At 66.3% G+C, this 20,052-nt stretch overlaps 3 protein-coding genes across 3 annotated transcripts in view; 2 read left to right on the top strand and 1 right to left on the bottom strand.

Moving 5' to 3' along the window:
- Positions 1-10,238, top strand: part of COL11A2 (collagen type XI alpha 2 chain) — a gene marked incomplete at its 5' end in the record, with an annotated part of 10,516 nt that extends 278 nt beyond the window's left edge. The window contains 49 exons of the mRNA XM_082782005.1: positions 30-83; positions 192-236; positions 359-412; positions 518-562; positions 687-740; positions 851-895; positions 1,009-1,062; positions 1,204-1,248; positions 1,365-1,418; positions 1,556-1,600; positions 1,697-1,750; positions 2,325-2,432; positions 2,524-2,577; positions 2,687-2,740; positions 2,872-2,916; positions 3,046-3,099; positions 3,186-3,230; positions 3,330-3,383; positions 3,507-3,560; positions 3,663-3,716; positions 3,830-3,937; positions 4,064-4,153; positions 4,237-4,290; positions 4,382-4,489; positions 4,582-4,689; positions 4,775-4,828; positions 4,925-4,978; positions 5,149-5,256; positions 5,362-5,415; positions 5,525-5,578; positions 5,677-5,730; positions 5,895-5,948; positions 6,052-6,159; positions 6,250-6,303; positions 6,424-6,477; positions 6,762-6,815; positions 6,985-7,038; positions 7,137-7,244; positions 7,368-7,421; positions 7,523-7,576; positions 7,695-7,802; positions 7,950-8,003; positions 8,135-8,170; positions 8,252-8,305; positions 8,422-8,719; positions 8,811-8,923; positions 9,077-9,145; positions 9,400-9,633; positions 9,967-10,238. Of these exons, the coding sequence (XP_082638131.1) occupies positions 30-83; positions 192-236; positions 359-412; positions 518-562; positions 687-740; positions 851-895; positions 1,009-1,062; positions 1,204-1,248; positions 1,365-1,418; positions 1,556-1,600; positions 1,697-1,750; positions 2,325-2,432; positions 2,524-2,577; positions 2,687-2,740; positions 2,872-2,916; positions 3,046-3,099; positions 3,186-3,230; positions 3,330-3,383; positions 3,507-3,560; positions 3,663-3,716; positions 3,830-3,937; positions 4,064-4,153; positions 4,237-4,290; positions 4,382-4,489; positions 4,582-4,689; positions 4,775-4,828; positions 4,925-4,978; positions 5,149-5,256; positions 5,362-5,415; positions 5,525-5,578; positions 5,677-5,730; positions 5,895-5,948; positions 6,052-6,159; positions 6,250-6,303; positions 6,424-6,477; positions 6,762-6,815; positions 6,985-7,038; positions 7,137-7,244; positions 7,368-7,421; positions 7,523-7,576; positions 7,695-7,802; positions 7,950-8,003; positions 8,135-8,170; positions 8,252-8,305; positions 8,422-8,719; positions 8,811-8,923; positions 9,077-9,145; positions 9,400-9,633; positions 9,967-10,113 (3,624 nt within the window). The 3' untranslated portion in view covers positions 10,114-10,238. The remainder of the gene's footprint in view (positions 1-29; positions 84-191; positions 237-358; positions 413-517; positions 563-686; positions 741-850; positions 896-1,008; positions 1,063-1,203; positions 1,249-1,364; positions 1,419-1,555; positions 1,601-1,696; positions 1,751-2,324; positions 2,433-2,523; positions 2,578-2,686; positions 2,741-2,871; positions 2,917-3,045; positions 3,100-3,185; positions 3,231-3,329; positions 3,384-3,506; positions 3,561-3,662; positions 3,717-3,829; positions 3,938-4,063; positions 4,154-4,236; positions 4,291-4,381; positions 4,490-4,581; positions 4,690-4,774; positions 4,829-4,924; positions 4,979-5,148; positions 5,257-5,361; positions 5,416-5,524; positions 5,579-5,676; positions 5,731-5,894; positions 5,949-6,051; positions 6,160-6,249; positions 6,304-6,423; positions 6,478-6,761; positions 6,816-6,984; positions 7,039-7,136; positions 7,245-7,367; positions 7,422-7,522; positions 7,577-7,694; positions 7,803-7,949; positions 8,004-8,134; positions 8,171-8,251; positions 8,306-8,421; positions 8,720-8,810; positions 8,924-9,076; positions 9,146-9,399; positions 9,634-9,966) is intronic.
- A 4,164-nt stretch (positions 10,239-14,402) lies between these two features.
- LOC309889277 (HLA class II histocompatibility antigen, DR alpha chain-like) lies at positions 14,403-16,376 on the bottom strand. Its single transcript, XM_082782043.1, has 4 exons — positions 16,217-16,376; positions 15,580-15,837; positions 15,102-15,383; positions 14,403-15,021 (listed from the first exon to the last, which is right to left on the bottom strand). The coding sequence occupies exons 1-4, from the start codon at positions 16,287-16,289 to the stop codon at positions 14,867-14,869; spliced, it is 768 nt and encodes a 255-aa protein (XP_082638169.1). The 5' UTR covers positions 16,290-16,376; the 3' UTR covers positions 14,403-14,866.
- Positions 16,377-16,748: 372 nt separating this feature from the next.
- Positions 16,749-18,841, top strand: LOC309889244 (class II histocompatibility antigen, B-L beta chain-like). Its single transcript, XM_082782006.1, has 6 exons — positions 16,749-16,903; positions 17,363-17,559; positions 17,645-18,089; positions 18,207-18,313; positions 18,404-18,427; positions 18,588-18,841. Exons 1-6 carry the CDS (start codon positions 16,813-16,815, stop codon positions 18,594-18,596), a joined length of 873 nt encoding a protein of 290 aa, XP_082638132.1. The 5' UTR covers positions 16,749-16,812; the 3' UTR covers positions 18,597-18,841.
- Positions 18,842-20,052: the final 1,211 nt, after the last annotated feature.

The following is a 20,052-nucleotide window of genomic DNA, read 5'->3' on the forward strand; positions in this document are numbered from 1 at the left end:
CCCCCCCACCCCCCTTTACCCCCCCCCAGGGTGAAACCGGCTCCCAGGGCATGCCAGGACCCCCCGGCGAGGACGGAGAGAGGGTGAGTGGTGCCGTGGGGGGGGGTTATAGGGTGGGAGGGGGTCGGTGGTCCGGCCCCCGCTCACCCCCCTTTTTGTGCCCCCTCCCCCCAAAAAAAAATAAATTGCAGGGAGATGACGGCGAGGTGGGACCCCGAGGGCTGCCCGGAGAAGCGGTAGGGCATATAGGGCCGGGGGGGGCACACAAAGACCCCACACCCCCCCAGAGGGTGAGGGTCTCGGGGTGAAGCCCCCCACCCATGGGTGCTGCCCCCCCCCCCCCCTTCTCCCCGCACAGGGTCCCCGAGGTTTGCTGGGCCCCAAAGGCCCCCCCGGAATCCCCGGTCCCCCGGTAAGTGCCGTGGGGGGGGGGGCCCCCATCCCCGATCCCCTTCCCAAATCTTTTTAGTGCCCCCCCCCCCCCCAAAAAGGTGCCCAAATTTTGCCTCCCCCGCAGGGCGTGCGCGGCATGGACGGCCCCATAGGACCCAAGGGGAACCTGGTGAGTGCCACCATCCCCCCCCCCCCCGCCAAAATTGGGACCCCCACCCCCATGCTGGGGTCCCCGGTGCTTCTTTTGGGGGGGGGCGATTTTGGGAACCGACCCTGTGTCCGATCCGTCACAGGGACCACAAGGGGAACCCGGCCCCCCCGGCCAGCAGGGGACCCCCGGCACCCAGGTGAGCACCCAAAGGACCAGGGGGGGGGTGAAAAAGACCCCTGCCCCCCCAAAAAAAATTCTAGGGGGGGGGGCACAGGGGGTGACTCCCACCTCACCTCTGCATTTTAGGGTCTGCCGGGTCCCCAAGGTGCCACGGGACCACCTGGAGAGAAGGTGACACATGGGGGGGGGGGACAAATGGGGGGGGGCGCATGGGGACGGCGCTGCCCCGTGCCCCCCCGGTGACACCCTGACCCTATTCTGACCCTATTATTTTTTTCCTATAGGGCCCCCAAGGCAAACCCGGCCTCCCCGGCATGCCCGGCTCCGATGGCCCCCCCGTGAGTGTGTCCCCCCCCCCCCCAGTGCCCGGTGTCACCGCGGTGACGCGCGGGGGGACCCCGGTGCCTTGGGGTGGGGGGGGTGGGGGGGCTGCGTGCCCCGTTTTGGGGTCTCTCCATCTCCACCCCTTTCTGCTTTAGGGTCACCCCGGCAAGGAGGGCCCCCCCGGCACCAAAGGCCACCAGGTGGGGACACGGTGGGGGGGGGGGGGTGGCGGAAGGGGGGGGGGGGGACACGGGGTCCCCGCGTGGGTGGCACCCGTCCCTCACCCCCCCCCCCCCAACCCTCCTCTCGTCCCCAGGGTCCCTCGGGTCCCCAGGGTCCCATCGGATACCCGGGTCCCCGCGGCGTGAAGGTCAGTGCCTGAAATTTTTTGGGGGGGGGGGGACACGCGCGCCAGCAGTTTTTTTTTGGGGGAAGAAAAGGCGGAATCGGGGCAGGAGCCCGCCCGCGGTGCTGGGGGGCTCCCCGTCACTCTCCCCCCCTCCCCAGGGCGTCGACGGCATCCGAGGGCTGAAGGGCCACAAGGGCGAGAAGGTAGGAGCCCCCCCTCGCCCCCTTGATGTGGGGGGGCACAACACGACCCTAAAAACCCCCCAAAAAAAACCCAAAACTGCTTCTCCAACCCCGCAGGGCGAGGAAGGCTTCCCCGGCTTCAAGGGGGACATGGGCGTGAAAGGAGACCGGGTAGGTGCCCGCGGCGGGGCCGTGACCCCATAGGGACCGTGACCCCATTGGGGCTGTGACCCCATAGGGACCATGACCCCATTGGGGCTGTGACCCCATAGGGGCCGTGACCCCATAGGGACCATGACCCCATTGAGGCCATGACCCCCATTGGGGCCATGACCCCGTTGGGGCCGTGACCCCATAGGGGCCGTGACCCCATTGGGACCATGACCCCATAGGGGCCGTGACCCCATTGAGGCCATGACCCCATAGGGACTGTGACCCCATAGGGGCCGTGACCCCTTTGGGGTTGTGACCCCATTGGGACCATGACCCCATTGAGGCCATGACCCCATAGGGACCATGACCCCATAGGGGCCGTGACCCCATTGAGGCCATGACCCCATAGGGGCCGTGACCCCATTGGGGCCGTGACCCCTTTGGGGTTGTGACCCCATTGGGACCATGACCCCATAGGGACCATGACCCCATTGAGGCCGTGACCCCATTGGGACCGTGACCCCGTAGGGACCATGACCCCATAGGGGCCGTGACCCCATTGGGGCCACCCTGACGCCCCCTCTGTCCCCAGGGCGAGGTCGGCGTGCCGGGGTCCCGCGGCGAGGACGGACCCGAGGGTCCCAAGGGGCGCACGGGCCCCACGGGCGACCCCGGCCCCATTGGGCTGGTGGGCGAGAAGGTGAGGGGCCGCGGGGGGGCTCGGGGGATTTTGGGGAGGGGGGGGGGGCGCAGGGGACACCCCGTGACCCCCCCCTTTTTATCTCTTATAGGGCAAATTGGGAGTGCCGGGGCTGCCGGGGTACCCGGGGCGCCAGGGCCCTAAGGTGAGCGCGGCGGCGGTTGTGGGGCTGCCCCATATCCGCGTCCCCTTTCCCCAAATCCTCCCCAAATATCGCTGCCCCCCCCCCCCAACCCCAAATTCTCCCTCCCCAGGGCTCCCAGGGGTTCCCCGGTTTTCCGGGCAGCAACGGCGAGAAGGGCGCTCGGGTGAGTGGCCGCCCCCCCCCCCCCCCCCCCGCTATGGGGCCGTGACCCCCATAGAGGGGTGTGGGGTGGGGGGCACGACGCTATGGGGTCCTGCCCCATGGCACGTCCCCGAAACTCTCCCTCTTTTTTAGGGTCTCTCGGGGAAATCGGGGCCCAGGGGCGAGCGCGGCCCCACGGTGAGTCCGGGGTAGGGATAACGGGGTGGGGGGGTTGGGGGGGGGGGTCCTCTCCAGATGGTTTTGGGGTCCCAGCACCCAAATCTATGGGGCGGGGGGTCCCTGAGCCACCTCCATCTCCTCCCACAGGGTCCCCGGGGCCAGCGGGGTCCGCGAGGAGCCACCGGGAAATCGGGGGCCAAGGTCAGTGTTTTGGGGTGGGGGGGGGCGCTCTGTAGGGTCCCCAAATGGGCACCCTAAAAACCCCGCTCCCCCCCCCGCTCCCACAGGGCACCTCCGGCAGCGACGGCCCCCACGGTCCTCCGGGAGAAAGGGTAAGAGGGTGCCGGGATTTTTTTTTTGGGGGGGGGGGGGTTTGGGGGGCGAGGGGGGGGTCCCACGCGCCCTAAATACCCCCCTCCGCTCCCCTTTAGGGTCTGCCGGGACCGCAGGGCACCAACGGCTTCCCGGGACCCAAAGGACCTCCCGTGAGTAGCGGGGTCCCCGTGTCCCCCCCCCACCCCCCCCCCACCACCCTAGGGTGCCACCAGCACCTCTCACCCCCCCCCCCAAATCCCCAAATCCCCAAATCCCCAAATCCTTTCCCACAGGGCCCCCCCGGCAAGGACGGGCTCCCCGGGCACCCCGGGCAGCGAGGAGAAGTCGTGAGTGCCCCCCCCTCACCCCATACCCTAAAATTGACCCCAAAACACCTCGGTGGAATTTCACCTTGACTCCCCCCCCCCCCCCAAAAAATTTCCTTCCAGGGTTTCCAAGGCAAGACCGGCCCCCCCGGCCCCCCCGGGGTGGTGGGACCTCAGGTGAGCGTCGCCCTTTTTTTTGGGGAGGGGGGGCGCAGCGCTTTAGGGGCGCACCCGCTCCCTTTTTGGGGTCGTGCTGATTTTCCCCCCCCACCCCATACCCTATACTCCAGGGCCCCGCTGGCGAGTCCGGCCCCATGGGGGAACGCGGCCACCCGGGCCCCCCCGGCCCCCCAGGAGAACAAGGGCTGCCGGGACCCTCGGGCAAAGAGGGCACCAAGGTGAGGAGGTTACGGGGAGGGGGGGTCCCCTTCGGCTCAGCCCCCCACACTTTTTTTTTTTTATTTTTTTTTAATTTTTTTATTATTTTTATCTTTTTTTCTTTTTTCCCCCCCCCCCCTTTTTAGGGAGACCCCGGCCCCACCGGCTCCCCCGGCAAGGACGGCCCCGCCGGTTTGCGGGGTTTCCCCGGCGAGCGGGGTCTGCCCGGCACCCCGGTGAGTACCACCCACCCTTGGGTGCCCCCCAGCACCCCCCCACCCCAAAACCACACCGCTGACCCCCCCCCCTCTTTTTACAGGGCGGCCCAGGGCTGAAGGGCAACGAGGGTCCGGCGGGACCCCCAGGACCCGCAGTGAGTGCGCGCGCCCCCCCCTCATCCTCCACCCACCATCCCACTGCGCCCCCCCCCTTCATCCCCATCCCTCTTGCCCCCCACCCCCCAGGGCTCCCCAGGGGAAAGAGGAGGACCGGGACAAGGTGGCCCCGTTGGCCCCCCCGGGCGACCGGGGCCACAAGGACCACCGGGCCCCGCCGGAGAGAAAGGCGTCCCCGTGAGTACCGCGGCGAGCGGCGAGGTGTCCCCAAATGTCCCCGCGCCCCTCACCCCTCTTTTTCCCTTCCCCCCCCCAAAAAAAAATTCAAGGGAGAGAAAGGTCCCATGGGTCCCGCTGGCCGCGACGGCGTTCAGGGCCCCGTGGGTCTCCCCGGCCCCGCTGGCCCCCCCGGTGGTCCCGGCGAGGACGGTGACAAGGTGAGGTGCCACCCGGTGTCCCCCCCCCCACCCCGATGTCCCCGCGCCCCCCAATTTTTGCTGATCCCTCGGCGTCTTCCCGCAGGGGGAGGTGGGCGAACCGGGCCAGAAGGGCAGCAAGGGCAACAAGGGCGAGCACGTGAGTAGCCCGCGTGTCCCCCCCCCCGACCCCACGGGTCCTCCCCCACCCTTCTGGGCTGCCCCAGCCCCGTTGACCCTTCCCTTCCCCTCGCAGGGTCCCCCCGGACCCCCCGGACCCATCGGGCCGGTGGGGCAGCCCGGAGCCGCGGTGAGTAGGGGACACGGTTGGGAAAGGGGGGGGTCCTGCCCCCCCAGGGAGGGGGTGACGAAGGCCAGGAGGTGTCCCCGTGTGTCTTTGTCCCCCCCCCAAACCCCATATTTTTTTTTTGGGGGGGGGGGATGAACCGGGCGGCACCCACCCTCTTCCCTACCCCGCAGGGCGCCGACGGGGAGCCGGGTGCCAGAGGTCCCCAGGGCCACTTCGGTGCCAAGGGTGACGAGGGGACGCGGGGCTTCAACGGGCCCCCCGGCCCCATCGGCCTCCAGGTGAGCATGGAGACCCCCCCGGAGACCCCCCAGAGACCCCCCAGAGACCCCCAGCCCCCCCTCCAACCCCCCCCCCCCCTTTTAACCCTTTCTCTTCGCTCCTAGGGTTTGCCTGGTCCAGCCGGCGAGAAGGGCGAAACGGGTGACGTAGGACCCATGGTACGTGCCCCCCCCCCTTCCTTCCCCAATACCACATCACTTTTTTTTTTTTTTGGGGGGTGGACACCCCCCAGACCCATCCTCACGCTGTGTTTTTCCCCCATTCTAGGGCCCCCCCGGCCCCCCAGGCCCCCGTGGCCCCGCTGGACCCTCCGGAGCTGACGTGAGTGACCCCCCCCCCCCATCTCCACCCTGTGTCCCCGGTGTCCTTTCCTGGGGGGGGCACCGGGGTGACCGCCTCTGCTCCCCCCCCCACTGCAGGGACCCCAGGGACCCCCTGGAGGTGTCGGCAACCTGGGCCCCCCCGGGGAAAAGGTAAGTCCGTGGGTGGTGGACAGCAGGGTCTGCCCCGAGCCTCTGCAGGGGGGGGGTTGGGGGGTGGCTCAATGGGGCCAAGGGACCCCGTTTTTTGGGGGGGGGGGGGGGCTTGGATTTGGAGTGGGGGGGGGGGCGCTCACTTCTCTCTCTTCCCATTTTAGGGGGACCCCGGTGAATCGGGGGCTCCGGGCATCCAAGGGGAACCAGGAGTCAAGGTGAGTGCCTATGGGGGGGGGGGACCCCAAAACCCATCCCCGTACCCCCCCCCCCTCCCCAAGCTGCCTCTGCGGGGTGCCGACCCCTTTTCTCGCACCCCAGGGCCCGCGAGGAGAGCGAGGGGAGAAAGGAGAAGCCGGAGCCGCCGGCGTGGCCGGGCCACCGGGGGGGAAAGGCCCCCCCGGCGACGATGGGCCCAAGGGCAACCCCGTGAGTGTGGGGGGGGCACGGGGCCGGGCGGCTGCGGCGGCTTTTTGGGGTGTCCCCCCCCCCCAATGCTCACAGCTCTTTCCACGCCAGGGTCCCGTTGGTTTTCCCGGCGATCCCGGCCCCCCCGGCGAAATGGGCCCCAGGGTGAGTGTTGGGTCCCCGAGGGACTGCAGGAATTATTTGGGGGGGGTGTGGGGGGGGGTTTAGTTTAAGGGGGGGGCATTTAGGGCCGCGGGCTCACCCCGGGATTTCCCTTCCCAACAGGGCCAGGACGGTGCCAAGGGCGAGCGCGGAGAGGACGGCGAGCCGGGGGAGCCGGTGAGTGCCTGGATTTGGGGGGCACCCCACTGCCTGCGGCCCCCCCCCTCGGCTCTCCGGGGCCGTCCCCGTCACGCAGCCGATATTTTGGGGTGCCGTGGCGTGGGGGGAAGGGGGTCACCCTCACATCCACGCTCGCATCCACGCGCCCATCCTCCGGCTGCGCCTGGCGCCCCGCAGCCTGGGCTCTCCTCGTGCGCCCCGGGGTCCTCCTCGCCACCTCGCTCCCCGTCCCGCTTTCGGGACCAGGCCAGCTCAGATTCGCTCCCCTCTCTCTCTTTTAGGGCTCGCCGGGTCCTACAGGCGAGAACGGGCCCCCCGGACCCCTAGGGAAGAGGGTAAGTGGTGGGTGAGGTTGGCTCCGTACCCGTCTCGCCGCGTCCCCATCCCTCTCCACGTCCCCATCCCTCGCCGCGTCCCCATCCCTCTTGGTGTCCTCGTCCCTCTTGGTGTCCTCGTCCCTCTTGGTGTCCTCGCCCCTCACCGCCCCATTTCTCCTCCCCGCAGGGTCCAGCTGGCTCCCCCGGCCCCGAGGGGCGTCAGGGCGAGAAGGGCGCGAAGGTGAGCGATGCTGGGGGGGGTGTCCCGTGGGGAGACCCCAATGGGGGCTGTGAGCCCAAAAACGGGATCGGCCTCACCCGGCTCCTCCGTGCCCGCAGGGAGAACCCGGAGCCGTGGGTGCCCCCGGCAAGACGGGTCCCGTGGGGCCGCAGGGTCTTGCTGGCAAGCAGGGACCGGATGGTCTCAGGGGTCTGCCGGGCTCGGTGGTAAGTGATAATATCCTAAAATCCCGGGGGGGACGGGGGGGGGACACATCGAGGTGCGGCTGCCCTCGCCGTGCGCCCCCGGGGGTGGCGGTGACGGATAGCGGCGTCCTCTGACCTGTGCAGGGAGAGCAAGGCAAGCCGGGCACCACGGGGCAAGCTGGGCCACCGGGACCCGTGGTGAGTGTGCCCCCACCCCCCCAATGCCGCCCCCCGAATTGGGGGGCCCCCCTCCCTGCATCGCGCGAGCCCCCCCCCCCCCCCGTCTATCCCCTCCGCAGGGTCCCCCGGGTCTCCCCGGCCTCAAAGGTGACACCGGTGCCAAAGGAGAGAAGGTGAGCGAGGTGCCCTGGGTCACCACGAGGAGGGGACAGGGGACGGTGACGCTGTCCCCACCCCACATCCCCCCCCCCCCCCACGTCCCTGTGCTGACCTCCCGTGTCCCTCCCCCAGGGCCACCCTGGTCTCATCGGCCTGATCGGACCCCCGGGGGAGCAGGGGGAGAAGGGAGACCGGGGGCTGCCCGGCCCCCAGGGCTCCACGGGGCAGAAAGGAGAAACCGTGAGTGTGGGGGGGGCTGGGGGGGGTGGGGGGGGGCAGGAGGAAGGGTTCAGAGCGGGGTTGGGGTTTTGGGGGGGGGGGGGTCTCCGGGACTGGGGTACCCCCCGGTGTCCTCACGCCGCCGTCCGCTCTCCTCCCATCCCGCAGGGCATCCCTGGAGCTACCGGACCCATCGGCCCCGCTGGCCCCCCCGGCCTTCCCGTGAGTGCCCCCCCCCCCCTGCCTGCTGCCGGTCCCGCATCCCTCCTTCCTCTGCCTCCACTCTCGTCCTTGCCCTCCCTGCTGTCACCCTTCCCCTCCCCAGCACTGACAGACCTGGTCTTGCTTTGTAGGGCCCGGCAGGTCCCAAGGGTGCCAAGGGAGCCATGGTAAGCACCGAGACCCCCTCCCTGCCACCCCCCCACCCCCTTGCCCAACGTCTGTCCCCTCTGAGCATCCCTTTCCTCTAGGGCCAAGCAGGACCCAAAGGTGAACGCGGCCCTCCGGGACCCCCCGGACACCCGGTGAGCGCCCCAAATTTTGGGGCTGGGGGAAGGGGCGGCGGGACACCCAGGAGCCCTGAGCCACGGGGTGCCGGGCTCCTCATTTCGGGGTGCTGAGGGTGCTGTGCCCACCACAGGGCCCCCCGGGGGAGGTGATCCAGCCCCTGCCCATCCAGCTGCCCAAGAAGAGCAAGCGCTCCATCGACGCCAGCAAGCTGGTGGAGGAAGAAGAGGAGGAGGAGGAGGAGGAAGGCGGAGAGCGCGCGGCCGCCGACCAGGCGGCCGGCGACTACGCCGAGGGCATGGAGGAGATTTTCGGCTCCCTCAACTCCCTCAAGCAGGAGATCGAGGGCATGCGGCGCCCCATGGGCACCCGGGACAACCCGGCCCGCACGTGCCAGGACCTGCAGCTCAGCCACCCCGGCCTGCCCGACGGTGAGCAGCGGCGCCGCGGGGGCGAGGGCGGGCGGCGGGCGCCGCGGCGCTGCCCCCAGTGCTCTGAGTGAGCCCTCTCGTCCCTCCGCAGGCGAGTACTGGATCGACCCCAACCAAGGCTGCGCCCGAGACTCCTTCAAGGTCTTCTGCAACTTCACGGCGGGCGGGGAGACCTGCGTCTTTCCCAGCAAGGACGTCGAGGAGGTGAAGGCTGCGGGGACCCCATAGGGACCGTGACCCCATTGGGACCACAGTGCCCCCATTGTGCCCCGGAGTGGGAGCCCAGTGACCCCATTGGGCTCCCACTCCGGGGAGCCGCGGGTAGGGGGCCGCTCACGGCCGCCTCTCCTCTCGCAGGTGAAGGTGTCGTCCTGGGAGCAGGAGGAGCCCCAGCGGTGGTTCAGTCAGTTCAAGGAGGGCAGCAGGGTAAGGGTGCTGCTGGCTTATAGGGGACGTGCTCCGTGTCCTCGTGTCCCCGAGCGAGTACTTTTTGCTTGCCGGGTGCCCGTCTTCCAGAAACATCCTCCACCAGGCTTTGAGCCCATCACCCCTTCCCTGGCTGCCTCCTCCATGAAACGTGGGGGTCCACATCCCCGCAGAACCCCTCCAAACCCCCTTTTCCTCACCCCCCCTGGCCACCGTCCCCCGTTCATTCATCCCCTCTCCCGTTGTCCCCGCAGTTCTCCTACACGGACTCGGACGGGCAGCCCCTCGGCGTGGTGCAGCTGACCTTCCTGCGGCTCCTCAGCGTCTCCGCCCGCCAAAATTTCACCTACCACTGCCACCGCTCGGTGGCCTGGCACAGCACCGGCACCGGGGACCACCGGCATGCCCTCCGCTTCCTGGCGGCCAACGAGGAGGAGCTGAGCTACGACACCAGCCCCTACGTCAAAGCCGTGGCCGACGGCTGCGCGGTGAGCGCCGCGGCGGAGCGGAGGGGTTGGGCACGGCGGGGAGGGAGGGGGAAAAGGGTGGAAAAGCGAGGTTTTGGAGGGGGCTGGAGGAACTGTGGGGACGGAAGGATGAGCAAAAAGGGGTGGATGGAACGGGTAATGAGGGCAGAATAGTCAAAAAAAGGTGCTGGGATGGAGAGAGAGAGTTGGGGTCGTTGGGCATAGAGAAGGGAAGGCTCCGTGGGGACCTGGCTGGACCCGGAGGGGGACTCAGCAGCAGAAGTGGGATAAAGAGAAGGGCTGTCCCTGGTGTCCCCGGTGTCCCCAACCCTTGTCCCGTCTCTCTCCCTGCAGGCACGGAAGGGCTCCAGCCGAACGGTGCTGGAGGTGAGCACGCCCCGCCTGGAGCAGCTCCCGCTGAGGGACGTGCGAGTCGTGGACTTTGGCGAGCCCAACCAGAGGTTCGGGTTCGAGGTGGGACCGGTCTGTTTCCTCGGCTAGGACCAACCCCGTTCCCCCCTACGACTGTCACCCTCCCTGCCATACCCTGGCCTCCCCCGTGGGGCGATCCTCGCCCCCTCGCCTCCCCTCCTTGCTGCTGCGAGGGGCGGAGGGGCTCAGCCCCCGGCCGCGCGCGTCGAGACCGAAACGCCGCCACCTCCGCTGGGGCCAGGGTCTGGAGAGATGCCAAAGAGACTTTTAACGCTTAGAATAAATCTATATTTTAATATGTAGAGAGACAGAGAGGAAACTTTTTAAACGGATCCACTGGCTACCTCCCTCGACGCCCAGCAGTGCTCCCTTCCTCCCAGTATCTTCCCCCCCATAAATCCCAGTTGCTCCTTCCCTGCGCTCCCAGGGCTTCGTTTTCCACGCTCCCACCTCCGCCACCCCGGGGAAGCCCTCGAGGAGCCCACCCATGAGCAAAGGGAGCATTTCTTGGCTTTGCTCTCTGCCCGGAGAGCCCAAGGGTTTCAAAGCACGCCCAGGACGCCGCCGCCCTCGGTGGTCATGCACCGCTAGCGAGCACTCGGGGTTAGCACGAGGGCTCTCGTATCCCCCTCGCCGTGTGGATTTGCACCACAACAGCCCTCGTGCTTCCAAGTTAAGGTCAAAGGGACTGGACCCGGGGCCAAATCTGTCCCCAGGCGTGCTATCACCCCTATATACAACCCCACATCAGCAGTGCCTGACCACCTCCGAGAGCTGAGTGATGTTTGTGGGGTCCCTAACCCGGCCCAGCCTGGCTCGTAGAGGTGAAGCTGCTGCTTGACTTCGTTAACTCCGTTAATCCAGGCTAATTAATTTGAAAAAGCTTCCCTGTCCCATCGGGGTGATGCTTCACAGCCCCGCAGCACCCATCAAGGCGAAGGGTGCCGGTCCCTGTCCCCCCGTCACCGCGCGGCGTCCTCGCCATGGGTGTGCTTAAAAAGCCTCCAACACCTCCTGCCCGTAGCCCCTGGAAACCAGCGAGGAAGAAGGACGTTGTGTTTTTACTGTGTTTTTATTTTTATTTTTATTTTTTTTTTTTTCTATTTTAAATTAATTATATTATTTAAAGGAGTGGATACAACCGTCGGTACTGGTCCCGGCTGCGCAATTTTTGGATTTCCCACCCCATAAAAAAAAAAAAAAAAAAAAAAAGAGATGAAAAAGATGTGAATTTCTGCATGACCCAGCACAGTGCCTGGGGGAGGAGGGAGGAAAGAAAAAAAAAAAAAAAAAAAAAAAAAAAAGGAAAAAATTATTTTCTTGGCGCCGTCCCATAAAAAGAAGTTTAAAGGGCACCCGTCTTTGCTTTTTTATTTTCTTAAAAAGCAGAGGCATGCCCCCTGGTGCTGAGCCGGCGGCGTGTGTAATGTTTTGTAAGTAATTCTTTTAAGTTGTATTGTAATATATCATCTATAATTTTGCTGCTTTTGGGGGGTCGGTTATTATTATTATTTTCTTTTTGTTGCCTTTCTCTCGCTTTCCCCTCGCTCGCCGACGTGAGCTCCTCCGTGACGAAACTGCCCCCAAGTTCCCATTTTTGGGGAGAAAACGGGGAATAAAGAGGCAGGCGCCTCCGTCCCCTGCTTGTCAACCCGCTGTGAGGGGGCAGCGCTCGCCCAGAGGGGGCCATCACTGGACTGGACGTTACTTCTGGGGTAAAAATGCCCCAAAAACGCGCTTTTCTTAGAATCACAGAAATCGTTAAGGTTGGAAGAGCCCTTCCAAGCTCATCTGCTCCAACCACCATGAAACCACGTCCCTGGTCACCTTTCCTTGCACACCCCCAGGGAGGGTGACGCCACCGCCTACCTGCTGGCACCGTGTCAGCAGGAAAATGCCAAATTTGCTTTATTTTGCTGGGTGAGGCTCGGTATCGTTGATGAACGCAGTAATTTACGGCACGTCCACGGCGGCAGGTGTGATCCCAAAGTGCTTTTGCCTTCCCGTATCATCCCCCAAACAAGCAGGGGGTCCCCCTGGTTGTAATTTTAGGGGCTTGTAGCCCACGAGGGACGTGGATATGGTGAAAAAAGGAGCAAAACGCAGTGTGCAAAGCAAGGGCTTGGCCAGAAGGTGTCAGCAAGACTGGGAGGACGCCCTGGGTTCCAGCTGGCCTCGGTCCTGCTGCGGGTCCAGGAGGGACCGGAGCTTTCGGAGAGCATCTCAGGCAGCATCAGCATCTCTCAAAATGAAATGGGTGTCGTGGCTGGGGGGCAGATCCCCAGATCCCGATCCCTCTTGCTTGCCGGATCCCTTTGGACCTGCCGGAGACTGCGCCAAGAGATGGACTTTGGAACAGGGCAGGGTGAAGGCACGTGGGGCCCCGGTGCCCCTTTGTGAAGTGCTGCCAAGTCCAAAGGGCTCGCCACGGACCTGGTGCTTGCACGGCATGGGGCTGGGGTTGGGGTTGGGGTTGGGGTTGGATTTGGGGTCACCCCGTGCATCGTTTGGGGTTGGGGTTAGCTCCCACCTCAGCATCTTCATCCCTCAAGGGCAGGTCAGCCTCCAACCGGTGGTTGGAAAAGGGGTGTTTTGGGGGGATCTTTTGGTCTCTCCTCCACGCTGGGGGCACTGGCACCATCACACCATCCTGGAGGTGTGTATGGGGGGGTTCATTTTGGTGTGGTGCCCCCCCCGGGACACCGCGTGCTGGAGCGTGAGGCCATCACCTGGGCTCGGCTCTCCCCTCGCAATTTTCCCCCGGCAACTGGTGACATGACAGCATTTTTTTTTTTTTTTTTTGGGGGGGGAACTGCCTTTTGGAAAGTCCCTGGCACGCTTTTGCACCCGTTTCCCCCTTCCTGTGACTCCCAGAAAGCAGAAGGCACCCGTGGCGTGGGGCTGGGGGTTGGAGGTTTGGGGAGGGGGTGGCCCCCTCCAGGACCACCCCGGGAGGGGGGAACTGGAGCCGTCTGAGCACGGAGCATCACAAAAGGTCCCCCCCCACCCCACATTTACTGGCCCCAGCGATCCCTCCTTGGCCTCAAGACCCTGACGCTGTGAAGCTTGGCGTCCTCGGGGCCGGGGGGGGGACACACACACACAGAGCCCCCCCGGGTGGCTCTGTCCGTCTGTGTGTCCCGGTGGGTGCCCCCCCAACCCCACCCCGACCCCGCCACGCAGGGGATTTCCACCGAAGCCAGTGTCCCCCCCCCCAACCCGTGGGGCACGCCAGCATTTCGGGGAAACGGCCCTGCCTGCTTCCCTCGCCCGCCAGTAACCCCAGTATAACCAGTCAGCGGGCGGCACTGGGCTGCGTCACCAGTCTCCGGCAGCCTCCCAGCAGCCCAGGTCCCAGTGGGAGCAGTGCTGGGTCACCTACGTTATACTGGGAGCACTGGGGGCTCAGCACGGAGCCCCCCCAGCACTACCTCCAGCCCACCAGGGGCTTGGTTTTTTAGGATTTTTGCCCCCATGGGGCTCTGGGTCCCATCCAGTCCCTTCCTCCATCCCCACTGGTATTTTTAACTGGTCCCCAGTAGCTGCTGGGTCTGCACCTGGCTGAATTTACTGAATTTATCCTCCTCGAAATACCCATTTCCAGCTAGTTTTTATTCGGGCTCTCCCCCTTCCAGCGCTGCCCACCCGGGGTGGGGGGGTGTGGGGGGGTCTCGGATCCTCGCGTGACCCCAACGCGCTCCCCGCGTGCGAGGCCGTGGGGGGGTTTCACATCCTCCCCGCCGCACGCCGGCCGCTTTCTGTTCCCGCTGCTCCTTCCCCTTCTGCTCCTGGGGGGGGGAAGGAAACAGCCCCGAGCCCCTGCTGCTCTGCTGCCTTGTCCACGGTGCCTCCCCTCCCCGGGAAGGATTTGCTCCTTCTCTGCCCCTCAGAGCCTCCTCCACAGCTCCCAGTCCGTTTTCCCCTGAGCACTGGTGTCACCAGTTACCAGGCAGAGAGGCTGCTGGGAGAACTGGTCTGGCTGAGGGCAAGGTCCAGCTTTGCTTCTTTCGTCCCCGTGGGCCCCCCCATGTCCCCCGTTCCCCCCAGGACCTCCCTGACAGATACAGGAGGGACCCCCCCCCCCTTGCCCATGGTCGGGGTGCCTGCGACCCCCCGGGAGCCATCAGTGGGGTCTCCCCCCTGGAAGCCCACCCTAGAGGTGCCAAGATCCCACCACCAGGAGAACCCAGCAGCCTTGAGGTCACCCTACCCCTTCCCTCTGCAGCCCCGGAGCCCTGCCCCACACCCGAGACCCCCCCCACACCCCATAGATCTCCCCCCCCCCCAGACCGATGACCAAGGAGCTCGTGCGGCCGCGGTGCGGAGAACGGACGCGCGGTGAGGGTCGCGCAGCGGGATCAACCCCAACCCACTTTATTGCAGTGCCAGAGCAGCAGAGGAGGAGTGGCGGGCACGGGACTGGGTGCCAGGGGGGGAACTGGGGGGCAGGACCACCCCCCCGCTCGCCCCAAAGGCTGCGGGAGAGACCCCCGCGTCTGGGCGAGGAGGAGACGTGGCGCGTGCTGGATGCTGGGGCCAGCGCAAGGCGGTGCGGCGACGTCCCCCGACAGCGGGCAACGCGGGGTGGCCCCGGGGGCTACCTCTGCTCATCCCCATCCCGTTGTGGGGTGGGAATTCAGCCACCCCGGAGCAGCCTGAGGGGCGTCTGCATGCAGTATGTGCAGGAGACGGAAGCGCTGGGGAGGCGCGGCACCGACGCGGGGCACAGGAGCGAGCAGCTCTTGGCAGGGGGGTGGATGAAGCAAGGGGGTGGCTGAAGGGGCACAGGGTCCGGCTGGGGGGAGGCCCGGCCTCTGCCTCCTCACAAGAGGCCCCGCTGGTTGCGGGCGTTGTTCATCTTCATGGCCTTGATGATGAGGATGGTGCCCACGACGATGCCGACGATGCCCACGGCCAGGCCCAGGGCGCACACCAGGGTCTCGGTGCTCTCGGAGACGGGGAGGGGCACCTGGGGCTCTGCGAAGGGACAGGGGGGTGAGGACGGGGCGCCGAGCCCCCCACCACGGGCGAGGGCGAGGGGAGGGTCCCGTCCTCACCCCAGTGCGTCATCAGCGGCTCGGGCAGCCCCCAGTGCTCCACACGGCAGTCGTAGTAGTCGCCCCGCGTGGGGATGAAGGGCAGGTAGGAGAACTTGTAGAAGCCGTTGTCTGCCTGGCGGTAGAAGACGGTCTCGGAGACGCCCTCCGTCACCTCCTGCCCGTTCTTCATCCAGGTGATGGTGATGACGGACGGCCAGAACTTGTCCACGTAGCAGATGAGGATGTTGGGATCCCCCAGCTCCACGGGGTCCTCGGAGAACACCGTCACCTCGGGCGGCGCTGGAGGAGGTGGAGAAGGGCTCAGTGCAGTGCGGGCTCAGCCCAGCTTCTGGCCCCACAGAGGGGACCCTTTGTGCCCCGGGGCCACCCAGGGGGACCCCGCACACAGCTCGGGGCACAGCCTGGGGGGCTGCGCTCCCCGCGGCTGCCCACAGCTTGGGTGCAGGGAGAAGCCGCGCCGTGGCCGGGTTGTTACCGATGGTGCCCTGCGAGCGGTTGGACCTCTTCATCATGATCTCCATGTTCTGCTTGTCCACGGCGATGTTCTGCAGGGCCCCCTGGGCCTCGAAGCTGGTAAAGGTGGTGAAGATGGGCAGGCGCCAGATGGTCTCCGACTTCTGCAGGTCCACGTGGAAGATCTCATCGCCGTCGAAATCGAACATGAACTGGCCGCCCTCCCTGTTGTGCGTCTCGTCCCGCTGGTAGAATTCAGTCTGCATCAGCACGTGGCCCACTGGGAAGGGACAGGCATGAGTGGCAGCCCCCCCCCCTCCCACTGCCTGAGCCCACCAAGAGCTCCCCGGGCTCTCCACCGCCTGGGGCTGGGGGCAGTGACAGGTTGTGGGGACCCAGCTCGGTCCCCAGGAACGCCACGGGATAGGGTGGTGGTCCCGGCAGCCCCAGGACTCGGGCAGGAGGTGCCGTGGCCCCAAACGCGTCCCTTTGTCCCCCAGCCCCCCCTTAGCAGCCCCCCCTGCTCCCTTACATCTGCGGGACCGCAGCTCCCCACTCCCAGCCCTTACAGCAGCACCGACACCCCCCCCCCTGCTCCGCTGTGGGTCCGGGACCCCCCATTCCCCAGCCGTGTCCCCCCCCCCCCCCCCGCCACGCACCTTTCACGGCCCCCGAGCCCTGCAGGGCCAGCAGGGCCAGCAGCACCAGCGGGACGCCCCGTCCTGCGGCCATCACCTCTGCGACACCGGGCAGCGGGAGCGAGCGAAGGGCGAGCGGCGCTGGGGTTGGGGAGCCCAGTGCTGGGGGCCCCGTGCCCGGGGGCTCCCCCCAACATCCCGAGCCAATGGCCGGGTGCCCCGGGGTTGACTCAGCTGTTCCCAGGCAGAGCAGCAACGCCAAGCACCCTGCACGACAGACAGACGGACGGGCACCGCGCAGGGTGCTGGGGGGGCACCCCGTGGGGCTGGGGGCGCGCGGGGACCTGGAGGGGGGATGAGGGGAGAGGGGAAGACAAGGGGGGAGCCCCACTGTGGGCTGGGCTCGGATGATGGCTCCCTGGGGTCGCTACTGGAACACGTCCGCGGCGTGGGACAAGTGTCAGAGGGAGTCCTGCGGGGACAGGCTCTGCCTGGTGACGGGTGATGCTGCGCAGCCCCGCTGCTCACTGGTTGTAACTGGGACGCCCAGTGCCAGCACTGGGTGGAGTCTTGCCTTGCCTGGGGTCCCGGCACCCCTCATCCTGTGCCCAGCAGCCATGGGGAGCGGCCGCATCCTGGGAGCTGGGGCCGTGCTGGTGGCACTGGTGGTGCTGGGAGCCCGCCCGGCTGCAGGCGAGGAGACCAAGGGTGAGCTCAGCCCCACGCCGGGGGGCAGGATCCCACGTGTGGCTGCTGGGGGGGAGGTGGGATGGGGGGGGGCCTCAGCCCTGGCACGTCCACGCGGGGTGTGGGCATCCACAGCGACTGCCCTGGAAGCCTGGGAGCAGAGGGCTTTGGGGGGGGCTCAGGGAGCTGCGGGGGTGCTGCCCCCACCCTGGGGCTCTGTTGTGTCCTGACTCCCTCCCTTGGACTCCTTCCCTGTGCTCCCCCCATCTCCTGTCCCCTCCTGCCCCCAGGAGCCCCTCGGACTCTTCCTGATTGCAGCTTGTGGGGCTCCAGGGGTCAGGGTCACGGCGTCACTGTCACAGTGGCTGGGAGGGGAGTGGGGATGGGGAGGGGGCTGGAGGGTGGGGAGGGGGCTCCAGGGCATCTGCTGGGGAGCTGGGAAGGGGGAGCAGGACCCCCTAACCTGCCCTGCCCATACAGGGTTCTTCCAGCAGATGTTGGTGGGTGAGTGTCAGTACCTCAATGGCACCGAGCGGGTGAGGTTTCTGGTGAAGTACATCTACAACCGGCAGCAGTTCGTGCACTTTGACAGCAACGTGGGGCATTATGTGGCTGACACGGAACTGGGCAAGCCTATAGCTGACGACTGGAACAGTCAGCCTGGAGAACTGGAGCGGGTAACAGCTGAAATAGACACGGTCTGCCGGCACAACTATGAGGTGTATGAAGATTTCATCCTGAACAGGAGAGGTGCGTGCACAGGAGCCCAGGGCTGCTGGGGCTGGGCGTCCTCTGCACCCTGGGGGCCAGGCACATCCCGGGGGGGCAGCGCATCCATCCCCGTCCCGCCCGGTGCCGGGGGCAGCGGTGCAGGTGAGCGCTGGGCTCTCGCCGCCCGCGCCCAGCTCTCTCCCTCTCCCCGCAGTTGAGCCCAAGGTGAGGGTCTCTCCCATGCAGTCGAGCTCGCTGCCCCAGACCGACAGGCTGGCGTGCTACGTGACGGGCTTCTACCCCGCCGACATCGAGGTGAAGTGGTTCAAGAACGGCCAGGAGGAGACCAAGCACGTGGTGTCCACGGACGTGATCCAGAACGGGGACTGGACCTACCAGGTGCTGGTGATGCTGGAAAGCACCCCGCAGCACGGGGACACCTACGAGTGCCACGTGCAGCACGCCAGCCTGAAAAGCCCCATCACCTACGAATGGGGTAAGGCTCTGGCCAATGACCCCCAGGGGCGTCCTGGTGGTCCCGAGCCCCCAGCCTCATGCAGGAGGGGAGCGGGAGCACGGCCCCGGGCCTGAGCCCCCGCTCCTGTCCCCGCAGTGCTCCCAGCGGATGCCGCCAGGGGCAAGATGCTGACGGGCGTCGGGGGCTTGGTGCTGGGGCTCATCTTCCTGGCGCTGGGGCTCTTCCTCTACGTGCGCAGAAAGGTGAGCGGCCGGGGCGCTGGGGGTGGCGTGGGGCTGGGGGGGCCGTGGGGCACAGGGCCGTGCCGCTGACCTGGTCTCGCTGTGTTGCAGGGCGCATCGCTCCCCCGGCTGCAGGTAACGTCCCCCACCCGCGGCCCTGCTGCACCCTCCCCGTGCGGGCTGCTTCCCCTTGCCCCCTACCACCACCAGGGCAGCGCGGCCCTGGGGGGCCGTGGGGCACAGGGCTGGGGCGCTGCCCCCCACCCGCTGCTCACCCCCTGCTCTCTCCCCGCAGGGCTCCTGAAGCAGCTCCGGCTCCTGCGCCTCGGCTCCTCCGTGCCCAGCACCGCCTCTGCCCCGTGCTCGCCCGGCTCCTGCCCTCGACACCCGGTCCCGCAGCCCCACAGCCCTCTGCTGCTCCCTATGGTCGCCCCCTCCCTCGCTCCTGTCCCAGTTCAGCTTGGCTGGGGCCACTGGGAGCCCCAAATAAAGTGTCCCAGTGCCCTGCGTCCCTGCTGCTGTGGGGACGGTGGGGCAGGGGTGGGCACCGCAATCCCAGTAACGTGGCTCCGAAGCCTTTGGGGGGACGGGGCTGCATATGAGCCAGCAGCCTGCTCAGGTGGCCAAGAAGACCACCAGCATCCTGGCTTGTATCAGAAATGGCGTGGCCAGGAGGATTAGAAAGAACATGGGCTCATCATCAAGGAGTGTAGTGCTAGGACTACGGGAAACATTTTTAAACTAAAAGAGGGCAGATTTAGATATAGGAGGAAACTTTTTCCTGGAGGTGTTCAAGGCCAGGCTGGATTGGGCTCTGGGCAACCGGGTCTGGTGGGAGGTGTCCCTGCCCATGGCAGGGGGGTTGGAATTTTACAATCTTCAAGGTCCCTACCAACCCAAACCATTTTGTGATATGTTGTCCAAGACAGCGTCAAATGCTTTGGACAAGTCTCGGTAGATGAAGTTAGTTGCTCGTCCCTTATCCACCAATTCTGTCACTCTCACAGAAGGTCTCCAAGTCAGTCAGGAATATTTGCCCTTAGTGAAGCCCCGCTGGCTGTCACCAGTTGCCTGGTGACAAAAAAATGGGGGTTAGGTTTCCCCTTTTCCATTCGCTGGGGACTTCACCAGTCTGCCATGACTTTTCGGCGGTGATGGGTATTGTCTTGGGAACTACCCAATCATTCGTTTCTCCAGCTCTTCATCCAACCAACCATAAGTCTTTCACTCCATCCACCCCATCCATCTATCTTCCATCGCATCCCATCCATCCACCCATGTGTCCGTCTAACCCTTCGATCAGACATCCAGTCCATGGTCCAGTCAACGTCCAAGGAGCCGCCGGGGCTGCTGATGCCCTGCTGTGCTGTCCCTCCAGCAGATTTGAGGGAAGCACCCCGTGAGAAGCAGAGCCTCCTCTGTCTGCAGAGGGTATCCTCCACTTCTCCTGCCCCGCTACGGGCACCTTCAGCTGCCCTCCCATTTCCCCAAACCCACCCAGTCTCAGAGGGGGGCTCCTCCTCCAGCCCCAGGGGAGCTCCACTCACTGTGGCTGCCCTTGGCTGCGGACCTCCAGACCCTTCAGACCCTTCAGACATGGCCCCCAGCCAGAGTGGGGGCAGCAGGCAGAAGGATGGGGCAGATCTGGCAGTGGCTTCAAGGGGTCAGGGTAACGGCGTCAGTGTCACCGCGGCTGGTAGGGGAGTGGGCACGAGGAGGGGGCTCCAAGGGCGTCTATAAGGGGGACTGGGGGACTGGGG

The sequence above is a fragment of the Aythya marila genome (assembly GCF_965140915.1).
Source record: "Aythya marila genome assembly, chromosome: 33".
NCBI classification, from domain to species: domain Eukaryota; kingdom Metazoa; phylum Chordata; class Aves; order Anseriformes; family Anatidae; genus Aythya; species Aythya marila.

Coding starts and splice junctions, on each gene's coding strand:
- LOC309889277 (XM_082782043.1), bottom strand. CDS start 16,289: ATGGCCGCAGGACGGGGCGTCCCGCTGGTGCTGCTGGCCCTGCTGGCC. Junction 15,838..16,216: donor GGGCTCGGGGGCCGTGAAAG/GTGCGTGGCGGG, acceptor GTCCCTTCCCAG/TGGGCCACGTGCTGATGCAG. Junction 15,384..15,579: donor CCGCTCGCAGGGCACCATCG/GTAACAACCCGG, acceptor CACCTCCTCCAG/CGCCGCCCGAGGTGACGGTG.
- LOC309889244 (XM_082782006.1), top strand. CDS start 16,813: ATGGGGAGCGGCCGCATCCTGGGAGCTGGGGCCGTGCTGGTGGCACTG. Junction 16,904..17,362: donor TGCAGGCGAGGAGACCAAGG/GTGAGCTCAGCC, acceptor CTGCCCATACAG/GGTTCTTCCAGCAGATGTTG. Junction 17,560..17,644: donor AGCCTGGAGAACTGGAGCGG/GTAACAGCTGAA, acceptor GTGCGTGCACAG/GAGCCCAGGGCTGCTGGGGC.